This window comes from Gobius niger (assembly GCF_951799975.1).
Source record: "Gobius niger genome assembly, chromosome: 17".
NCBI lineage: Eukaryota > Metazoa > Chordata > Actinopteri > Gobiiformes > Gobiidae > Gobius > Gobius niger.
Window position 1 is genome coordinate 12,786,027 of NC_136868.1, and position 11,242 is coordinate 12,797,268.

At 43.1% G+C, this 11,242-nt stretch overlaps 1 protein-coding gene across 1 annotated transcript; it reads right to left on the bottom strand.

The window, feature by feature from the left end:
* Nucleotides 1-494: 494 nt before the first annotated feature.
* Nucleotides 495-11,242, bottom strand: LOC306976754 (GTP-binding protein REM 2-like; the record flags this gene model as incomplete). The annotated part of the gene is made up of 5 exons (XM_079574809.1): nt 10,896-11,242; nt 8,998-9,310; nt 7,382-7,455; nt 2,592-2,769; nt 495-787 (listed from the first exon to the last, which is right to left on the bottom strand). The coding sequence occupies exons 1-5, from the start codon at nt 10,950-10,952 to the stop codon at nt 495-497; spliced, it is 915 nt and encodes a 304-aa protein (XP_079430935.1). The 5' UTR covers nt 10,953-11,242.

Sequence of the window (11,242 nt, forward strand, 5' to 3'; positions counted from 1 at the left end):
CATTTTATGAATACTTATTATTTTTACTTCACTGCATTTTAGAGTCAGTATCTGTACTTTCTACTCCACAACATTTTTTAAATTGGGTTAAAAGTAAAAGTATTTTATTTGGACCTCTCTACGATGAACTGGTTTAGACTTGGTTTAGTGGTTTACTTTTACTTAAGTAAGAATATTTAGTACTTCTTCTACCACTGCTTTTGGTGGACACTGACCTGCACAAATCAGGACCTCACAATCTACAGCCCAGAATTCAACCAGTATCATCATATTTTAGCCCTTGTTCACATTTGTCACTTCTCCTGTGGTCATAATGTTATTCCTCATCATTGTAAGCACTACATTCCCAGCTTAGTGTTCCCGTTTATTATGGTAAATGGTAAATGGTAAATGGTCTCAACTTATATAGCGCTTTTCCACCTACATTAGGCACTCAAAGCGCTTTACAGCAAGGATCCACTCACCCATTCATACACCAATGTACACAGACATTATTACAGCGCCCCGAGATCATGGCACGAGCGTGATTTTTGCCGCAGAAATTTGCCCACCTCGCGCTCCTTTGGGTAGCGGGGCACCAGGCTCGTCAGGAAGCGTTTGGCCCGGGACGTGATGCTCTCTTTCTGGCCTCCTCCACACATGTCCTCCATGCTGGTCCCCGGCGGCCAGGGCGACTGCCCCCTCGCTAACCGCACCGCACACTCCAGCAACTCAGGCGTCCGGTGGTCCAGGGAGGCAGAGATCTCCAAATACAGGCAGTTGTAGAGGGCAGCACTGGACATGGCCTCTGAGGAAATGAACAAAACTTAATCATCATTATTCATTTTCTTTCTTTGTGTCGAAAAATCATCTTGGACTAACTGTCTAGGGCAATGGTTCTCAAGCTACAATGGCTTCTTCAGGTGGTCATCAACAATTTAATTTGATAAGTTGTGTGGTTTTGGGGTTTAGACATTGTTCACACTCTGTTAGGAAAAGTGTGAGTTCCTTAGGAAAGCATGAGAGGTCAAGAGGTCCTCAGTTAGCAGCACCTTAATTTGGTTTGAATTTGAAATGATCTCTGACTAGTTGACAAGTCATTAGTTGCAGCTCTATACAGTCAGAGGAGCCACAGCGAACCAGTGACATTAGGATTTTTTACGCTGAAGGCCATTCCCATGGCAACCAGCCACATTGTGACTGGCGTGGGCCTTGTTGATAAAGTGTCATGGGACCAAACGAGCGTATGCATTCAGGCAAAACACCAGCGACCCTCTGGCTCCTGGGGGAATCCTTAACATACTCAGATTCAGCGAGTATTATAATGTGTTCCGAAAAGAGCTAAAATTGCAAATCCATTCTCACTTGCCATGCTTAGCAGAAAAATTGCAATTACGTATATTTCCCAAAATGATGCAGCCCAAATAGGAAACCCTGTATGCAATAAGGCACCTGTTTAGAAGCGCGAACACCAAGGAACGATGAACAGTTGAAACGTAAAGGATATTTCTTATGGTTATGTAACTAAATGAAGCAGCTCTGCAGAGAAATCCAATTTCCAGTTGATGTTTTTTGAATGTGCTTAATATTCATTGGATGTGCTGTACATAACCATTTGAGAAACATTAGGCGTCGACTTGTATCTCGGCTGGTGAAGATAAATTGAAGATAATAATGCGTTTGGGCACACAGTAAGTGCTTTCATTTATGCAGCCTTTTACACTCCCACATTACACTTGAGCCCAACAAATCACATTACATTTACATCTTTCACCATTTGTTCGTGAAGACCAAACAATATTAAGACTTTTTTTTTTTTTTTTAGGGGGAGTGATTCCACAGCTTCGCCTCTTTGCCTCCATAATCTGCATACTCTCCTCTCACATCAGCTAAATTCATTTCATCCATCACTACTTCCTTTAGGCCTCCTGACAGTCAACCTGAACCCTTCGACACATCTTCACCATCTTCACCATCCCTCCTCTGAAACCTCCATGGCGGCAGTAGCTTAATTAGTAGAGCACTCGTCTAGTGATCCAAAAATTGGTGGTTGACTCTGGCGTCCCACCAGTGCATAAAAAGCATGCATAATATTAATCTTAAATTTAAGTAAAAAAAATAACATGCCCCTATCTTTTTAGGAGCCTGTTTTGGATGGGGATGACTAGCAACCCACTAAAAATGGTTCCTCGACCCACTCGACCCACTTTTGGATCATGACCCTCCAACTGTAAACCACCAAACAATGATATGCGTTTGTGTAAGCACTCGGCCGTTGAAGAGTTTTCCATCAAACTGGGTTGTTTGTGTTGAGAACGTTTCGCCTTGAGCTTCTTCCCGCTCAACCGTCTCTGGTAATCAAGCAGTTTTTAAACATCCCCTCCTACAAAGCGAGATTTGCCATAGTCGATCAAGTCCTTGTTTATCCCAAGTCAGTTTCTCTCATGAATCTAACCATTGTCCTGAGCAGAACCCAGGGTTGTTGGGTGACTTGGATCTCAATTGAATTACAACATAAACAATTGCTACAGGGGCTACTTCTCAGATTAAGCGGAAGAAAATGGATAGACAATGTTATGTGGATGTCTGCTGTCCAAATAAACATGCCCTACCTTGAGCTGAGACTTCCCTCGTCCTCACTAGATCGCTCTTATTGCCCACGAGGATTATGGGGGTTTGTGGTTGGGTCTCTCTGAGGAGCAGCCGTAGTTGAGCCGTGCGGTGGAAACTTCGTCTGTCCGTGACCGAAAACACCAGCACACACACCTCACACTGCAGCATGGACAGGTCCTGAGGCACGGAGAGAGACGAGTTACATAAGTATCTGTGTATCACACTGTGACAGAGGAATGACAGCGGGTTGATTCACCATTGTGCTCAGGACAGAGGACGAGAGATGAAAGCTGTGATTTAAAGCTTTCAGATGTCAGTAACAGTGTCATAAATGTGTGTTATCAGAGTGTCATGATCAGTGTTCTCATTTTAGATCTTGAATACGTTCATTTAGACGTATTGTTGGAGGTGCCAGTCGAAGAAAAGATCTGTATTTTTGTCTTCCTTTTGGGGTCACCATCAGCGACACTGTCTATTGCATTGATAGGAAGAAAATAGCCTTAATGTTTCCAACACAAGATTAAGGACAGGCATTTGTGTTTAAATAAATGTATGCCAAATCAACATACAAATGACTACATGCTGGCTGAAAAGCAAAATCCATCTTAATTCATATCTCAAAGGAACAGGCCGCGGTTTTTCCATACTGTGATAATGTTCTTACCTGAGCTTAGACGAGTTGATACGTACCTGTCTGATCTTTACGTGTGTGCTCAGCCACGCAAAAAAAGACCAAAGATGTTGTGAGTAGGGATGTCACGGTAACCGGTGTAGCGGTAAACCCCGGTAAAAATTTTGACGGTGAAAATGACCGTCTTGTTTTGTGTTTTTATTATTATCTCGGTGAATAACCGCACCCGCGGTGTAGGCACGGTGAGCCTCACCAGCCACCGTCTCATCTGCTGCAGTTTCCGCGCATGCGCACTTTGTTGTTTGCAACCCAAACAAAACTTTCTCGAAGCTGGAATCATGTCCGACACGACAGCGCGCAGAATCTATCAGCCTCAGAGTTCAGTTTGCGGAGCGTGCAGGAAAAAGTGTCAGCAAATGCAGCAATACTTCGAACCTCTTGACTCGCCTGCGTTACCGTCTCCCACAGCTCTATAGCAGTAAGTTAACGTTGGCGTTTTAGCTGAAATGCTGATGTGGGACTTTGGGTTGAGGAGAATGTAACGAGTCGCCTCATAGTGCGGCTGCAGCGCCACCGCCAGCATAAGCCGTGTCGCGGATACCTCCACACGATGGCACAATGCGTTACGGGGCTCCCGGTGGCAGATTGCAATAGATTCACTCTCGTTGCAGTTTTATGAATTTAATAATGATGGTATTTCCCCAAATCTGCAAAGCGAAAGCTCACTGGAAGGACAACAACAATTTTCCTGATATAGACGGTTTATCTTCGTTTCTGACGCTATAAATAGTACATGTAATACCCTCGAAACGATCAACAACACATCGTTATAGTTCCTTTACTTTGATGTGAAAAGGCTTTGTCTGTATTTTTTTATGTAACAAGCACTGCTTTCTGAACATATTAACACACATTTAAAAAAAATACCGCGATAATACCGAAAACCGTGATAATTTTGGTCACAATAACCGTGAGGTAAAATTTTCATACCGTGACAGCCCTAGGAGCATTTAGCCTCTCCTCCTCTCCTCTATGGAGCGAAACTGGGGTGAAGTTAGAAGCGACCAAGCTCTTCCACGCAGAAATATCTTCCTTCCAAAAGAACGTCGAAGTACTCTTAAGGTGTTATTACGCCTTACAATATAGTACCCCTTTTTATCGTATTAGAAAATCGACATGGCCCCATCGAGCAGAGGACGAGAGGCTAAATGCAAACAACATCTTTGGTCCTTTTGCGTGACCGAGTGCACGCACAAAGACCAGACAGTTACGCATCAACTTATATTTAAAAAATATATAGATGGAAATCTCTCGGATTCGGAACGGATTCAAATGAAAAGCAAAAGTTGCTTTATGTAAAAAGCTGCATTAATCTACACTTTACTTTAAACATCCATCATTTGGGTCCAAAGCCAGCCATAAGCTGTAAATCCCATAAACAGGGGAGAGTACGGTGGCTTCCCACATATAGTTAAAAATAAGCTGAAGAATAAATTGGTATGCCTGTTTATACTTTTATCTTCTTGAGCTACTCTGCCTGACCGAAAAAAAAAACCTGGATTTAACTAAGTGTAATGATCTGGGGTTCCTCCAGTTGGTCAGGTCTAGGTTCAGCAACACTATTGTGCCCACAGAATGAGCTCAGCTCATTCACACAAACATCCTGAATGACCAGGTTATTCCATCAATGGATTATTTCTTCTTATTCCAAGATGACGATGCCAGGAAGACTGGATCAGAGAGCACGAGACATCATTTTCACACATGGATTGGCCCCTACAGAGCCCAGATCTTAACCACAGTTAAGAGATTCTTTGGGATGTGCTGGAGATGGCTTTGCACAGTGGTCACACTTTCCCATCATCAAAAAAATAATGCAACATTTGATCTTTTGCCATTGCAGAAGCTTATCACACAATGCCACAGCTAATGTGTGCTGTAATCAAAGCACGAAACATTAGAGCGTGTTACCTCTTTTGTATTGTAACAAGTTTAAAGATGAGATAATAATAATTTGAATGGAAAGTTGTCTGATAATCTCAGTAGACGCCTGCCTTAAAGCTGCCTTACGTTGTTCTCTTGGTTGCTACGTTGCTAAGCAAATGACATCAATTACATAAAGCCAGTCCACTGGGAGCCACTATACCTTCCCTGTCTGTCACAACAAAGGCAGCTCATTATGCAGACCTAATGCCAACATCAAATACAGGCACGACTCCACTATGCTCGCTCAGGCCTCGGCTATACTGTGTGTGTTAAATTTGTCCACACATGATGAGCCTAAACGCGAATCAGTCATTTGGCACATCTGCTCCGTGGGCAGCTCATCCCTCACAGATGAACACTCCAGGGACGAGACGGAAAACAGCGCAGAACACCCTGATAATGAGCCTCCTCAGTCAAAGCAGGAGCAGACGCAGCAAGTTCACTGTCCTCCTTTCGCTTCCCCCTCTCCCTCTCCCTCTCTCTCTCCGCTGGCAATTTATTTTTGTTTGCTTTACTGCAAACAATAGAACACAGTGATCAAATGAAGTACAATAGAAAATGAGTCACGGCTGGGAAACAACAATACGCTGCGTGTTTGCAATTAAGCTTCGGTTTGGGTTCATCTCAAAGCTGCTGTAACACATAGCCTATATACACATGAACTCCACTGTCTTTTGCAACTTCTAATCAGCTATGGCACTATATGCAACTGTGTGCAATAGTTGGTCTAATGACAGACAGTTCGCCAGTTCCTTTTTTTCTGTCTATTCATTTTAAGTACGTATGAACGGTTTCCATGATTTTGTAATTATCGCTTAGTTTGCTGAGACAACGCCTGTAGTGAGTATTAAGCAAGTGAAGCGGAAATTTAATGAAGAAACACCAAAAAAATTGAAATGTATTTGTTGTCTGGTCTGCCTCTTTCTGAAGGGCCTATCTCACCAGAGGAGAGTCGCGGAGATATTTCGGAGACACTGGCGACTGCGACTGGCAGTCTGCGCAATGTCTCTGCTCTGATTGATTGCACGCATACAAATGGCCTATCTCACCGGCCAGGAGACTAGTTGGAGACTCGATTTGCCGCTGATCTCGGAGATGTCTCTAAGATGTCACCTGGAAATAAGGCGAGTCTCGTGGTAGTCTCGGTGAAAACAAGCAGGTCACATTTCAGCAGAGTGTATGATCTCCGAGAGGTCTCCAACAGGTCTCAAGCAGTTCTGTCACAAACACTATTTGTTGTCCTCAACCGGTGAGATGTTTCTGTGATGTCCCTGCAATGTCTCAGAGACCTGTCTGATACTTGAAAAAGTCTCAGCTGAAATCAAACTTGTTTGTTTTCACCGAGACTACCGGGAGACTCGCCTAATCATTTCAATGCCAGATTAATACAAACATTTATGCCAGAAAAGCCATTTGGCTTGAAATAAACCGATACCAGAAAATCACTACATTTCGATGCTGGAGGCACACGGTTTGCTGTGCACGCCAGAAATACGCAAACATGATGCTGCAAATGAAATTGAAATCCAATAAAATTCTCCGAAGCCGTTTCTCTCTTATTGCACAATTATCTTGGGCTACTTGACAATGTATTCCTGAGGAATGAAAATGACAATGCTGACAAAGTCACAGGGGGCCATCAGAAATGGTCAAATACCAAATTGGTTTGCAAATCCCTGCACACTGGGAGGCAGATGGTTTGTGTGGCAAAGGGAAAAGCAGAAAATTGCTACATACTCTCTACAAGAAAAAAAAAACATTCCTGGCTATTTATGGTTATATAGATTGTAAAATAATACATTTTGATTCAGGAGAAGATACAATTGTAATGTAGATAAAGTATTATGCTATAGAGACAATGCATTTATAATGTGTTTAATAGGTTTATTTATCAGTAGCAGTAAACTCAGCTGTTGAGAGTTGATCGCTGTTTTCTTTCTTTTTCTATAGTTTAATCATCTCTATAGAGGTTGTTGCCTCGTTCCACAAACAGCAGATTTATCTCATGTTAGAAGGGATGACACTTTTAGTATCATGGTGTTAATAATTGCTTCATCTCAAAATGTGACACCCCCATTATCCAGATACTAGAATTCTAAAAACAAACACTGCTCTCTAACAGTAGAGACGCCAACAGGGGAGCAGGGAAACGCTGAAGTGTGGCTGGCTCACCTGTCTCCAGTTGTCATAGATAACGATGGCGCTCTCCTCGTCATCGACTGTGACTGTGCGTGCATAACCCTCTCCTGGGCACAAACAGAGAGGCAGTTAGGGCCCACACCGGGGAGATGGGTGCTGCAACTCAGTTAGATTTACCAGCAATGCACTGGGATTGCCTCAGGCTCATTGCAGAGCTACCCCTCTATTTATCCCTATTTCATTCACAAGCCAAACTCTATAAGGTCTGAATGCTTTTGTCATAACTTTTCCTCTTCTCTAAACCCACTGTATATCGTTGTGTTGTAGCAGAAATGACAAAATCCACTGTCACAAGACCCTACGACTCTTGATATAAGAGCTTCTATGATGCTATATATGAATGGTTGCATTTAGATGGTGCTTCTGTGCCGTCTTAGCGCTTAAAACACATAGCATCAAGGATTCACTCACCCATATATTATGCACTGAACTTTTGACTTGGTGCTACTGAGCAACTGCTGTGAGTTTCTAAATGTTGCATCAGCAGTATTGGGGAAATAATATACAGCAATAGCAGATCATAGTATTAGTTTATTCCGGAGGGTACTGCATCGTTTGCCTGCAGAATTGTTCTTATTCCAGGCTGAATTTCAAGTGGATTTATTTCATTATTATATTGTCAAGGTATCTGTGCCAGCAGGAGGTGACAAAAAACTGTGGCAGACAATTTATTCCTTGTCAAAAATCAGCAGCCGTAATTATTATTATCATAAAATTTGCACATTCAGTTTGGAGTTTGAACGCTGGTGTAGCTATGATCTTTTTAGTATTTGCTAGTTTACTTACCATAAATTCATAAATTCATATGTAAAAGGTTCTAGTTTAACAAATTCGGCCATTAAGCTGTCTTGCTTGGGCCATAACTGTGCAACAACAATCAGCATAAGCTTTGAGCAGTCCGGGCGTGGTGCCTTGTATCAGGGATTTTTAATAGTCGTCATCTGGACTATAACGTGCCCAATGTGGAATACGGGTGCTGGACCCCTTTTAAAGAGAATTGTAAATGCAGATAATAGATAATATCGGCCAATATAAATGTATCATCTTCTGAACTCCAGAAAAGGCTAGTGTGAAAATGTACTACAATGTCGATGATCCTTATAGATCAACATTTTACTCTTTTCATTTTCCACCCAACGCTGTGATCCCTGATAAAAGTTAATAAGCATGTTTTGTACATACTACATTGCCCATCACGAAGTGCAGTACTCTTGCTGCTGTGTGTTGAACAATCTTAAGTAATCATGTGCTCATTTTACCTTTTGCACCCGCTGAGTGTTTCTTGAGAGCTGATGGAAAGAAGGAATTTCTCCATTGTGAGATCAATAAAGTCTTATCTTATCTTCACCTGATCCACGGGAACTTCAAGGTTTGATATTGGGAAACTTAAGCACATTGTGATTTTTCTTCAGGCGTCTATATTGACCAGTAAAATGTGCTGGCTTATAAACCTGTAGAGTAAATAATTCTCCTCATCCAGGAAGCTTTGTAACCAGATGTCTACTTTTGAAAATGTTTGCTTCTACCTATCCCTAATTTGACAATCGTTATAAAACACAACACCAGGATGCTGCAGCAGGTTTTCGTACCATCAGAATCCACAGATGCCGTCCGGTCCATATCTCCAGCGAGGGCCATGGCGAGAGAGGACTTGCCCACCCCGTTCTGCCCCAGGAGAGCGATCCTCAGAGGGCCCGAGCCGCACCTGCTCTCCACTGTGATGGTCAGAGTGTCGTCTAAGGCCGGGCTGAACCTGACCGGGGAGGCAGAGGGTCCCGCTGCCCCCGAGGACCAGTCTGCCTCATCGTGGACCGCCTCTTCGCGCCTGAGCAGGTGCTTAATGGGCAGAGGGGTGCTTCCTCTGCGGACGGTGGGGGTGCTGCACAGAGTCATGCTGTCACACTGGGGAGGAGATGAGAAGAAAATCAACCAAACTTCCTGAAACGGATGAAGCTCGATCACACATTTGACGCACAACATGAGGGGGAACAAATTTGAATTCTGCAAAATGTTTCTCCAGGAGTTTTCCATCATGGCCAAAGGTTCTTAAGCCGCCATCTGTACTCGGAAGCTTTGATCATCTTTGTACTGGACCGGTTTACATCCAGTCGTCTGCTACCAAACAAAGATCTTTATTCAGTATCACAGCTTCTTTGACAAGCGGTGAAACGTCCAAAACTACCAAGTACAGCACTTAAGCACCTTTGTCTAATGCAGTGGTTCTCAAAGTGGGGGTCTGTACCCTTCGGGGGGTCGCGAGGCCTTGAGTGGGGGTTCCCAGATGATTTTAAGATGAAATAAAAAGAAAAATGGAACTGTTTATATTTTTAAGTGTAAAACAGCATATAACTTGTGAAGTCCATTGAAATACTTAAAACAAACAGTTTTAAATACATATTAACTTGATTTGGGTTTTTCTGCCCTTAAGATGCAATAACTGTACACAATGGGAGCCCCGACTTGTTGTACGTGTGTCAATTTTTGGGGTCCCAGCCAAAAAAGTTTGGGAGCCCCTGGTCTAATGAATGAATTTTGCGATGACGGTATTTTTTAAATATAATTGTATATCACTTTTATGGCGAGATCCATTGAACTAACCAAAAAATACCAACATCTACCAGTCAGATGGCGGACAGTTTCCTTCAGTGGAAAATCTCAGGCATTTCCTAACAAGTTAAAGGTAACATCAATGATATTTGGATGCAATATAATTTGTAGCCCTTGTGACTAAATGTGTAACACATCAAAGCTTTGTATGGCCCACAGCCGTGCACAAGTGTAAAATGCACCGCTTAAAGCCGGGAGCAAACTGCGCTTTAAGTTAAGATCTACAAGATAGAGAGTTTCTCGAACTGTAGTGCAGGGATATCAAAGTATAACAAATGTTGAGTGTTTGACAAGGGCAACTTGCTGAAGAAAGAGGTCATCACGACACCAAACAAGTGATAAGCCAGTCTGTCAGCCTTTTGCAAAAAAAAAAAAATAATAATCTACTTACCAGAGCAAATCTGTGGGCTCATTAAAAAAGTCGCTGTGACTGTATTTGGCACTTTAAACAGCCATGCAGATTCACAAAATCACTGGGGTTGCTCTGTATTGGGAGCCTATTACATCATACTATGTGTAATTTAGAGACAAGCACTTGACATTTGCATAGTGTGGTTATTTTGGATTCAGCAGGTTTTACCAACTGAGTCATCTTCTCTTGGGATTTTGTCATTCATGAGGACACCCCCGTTCCCTCCCCTGCAGCAGGATAATGACAACCCTGTTTTTCTATCTCTCGGGAAACGCGCAAGACTAAATTACAACATGACAAGGCGACCATCAGTCTCATTCTAACACGCCAACTAGTTGCACTCGTACATCCCCGCTACTTAACCACATCTTGACAGTGACGCTCGTGCGCAAATCTGATTGGTTAATTGCACACAAAGCAATTAAAGCAGGTTAATGAAGTACAGACGTCTTAATCTGCCCCTCTTACCTTCGTCTTCTCCTCATTGCTGCTGAGTTTGTCTTCCTCGGGCACATCTGTCGGCATCTGAAAACTGAAAATTGAGGAAGCGGTCCTCGCGACAATCCCACGGACGAAGATGAAGAAAGAAGGAAAAAGAGGGAGGGAGGGGGGGAAACAAATAAAAAAAAAGAGGGGACTTCTCCACCCTCCCGCGCGCTTGACGGTCAATCGGCCCCACCCTCTCACTTCGTGGACCCCAAACCGCGCGCCATGTTGACTCACCTGTGGCTGGAGAGCGGGGAATACTAAAGTAAGCGTCGTATCTTGTCTCTGTCCCTCCTTCCACTTCACTCCCTTGTTGCGCCCTCTCTCTC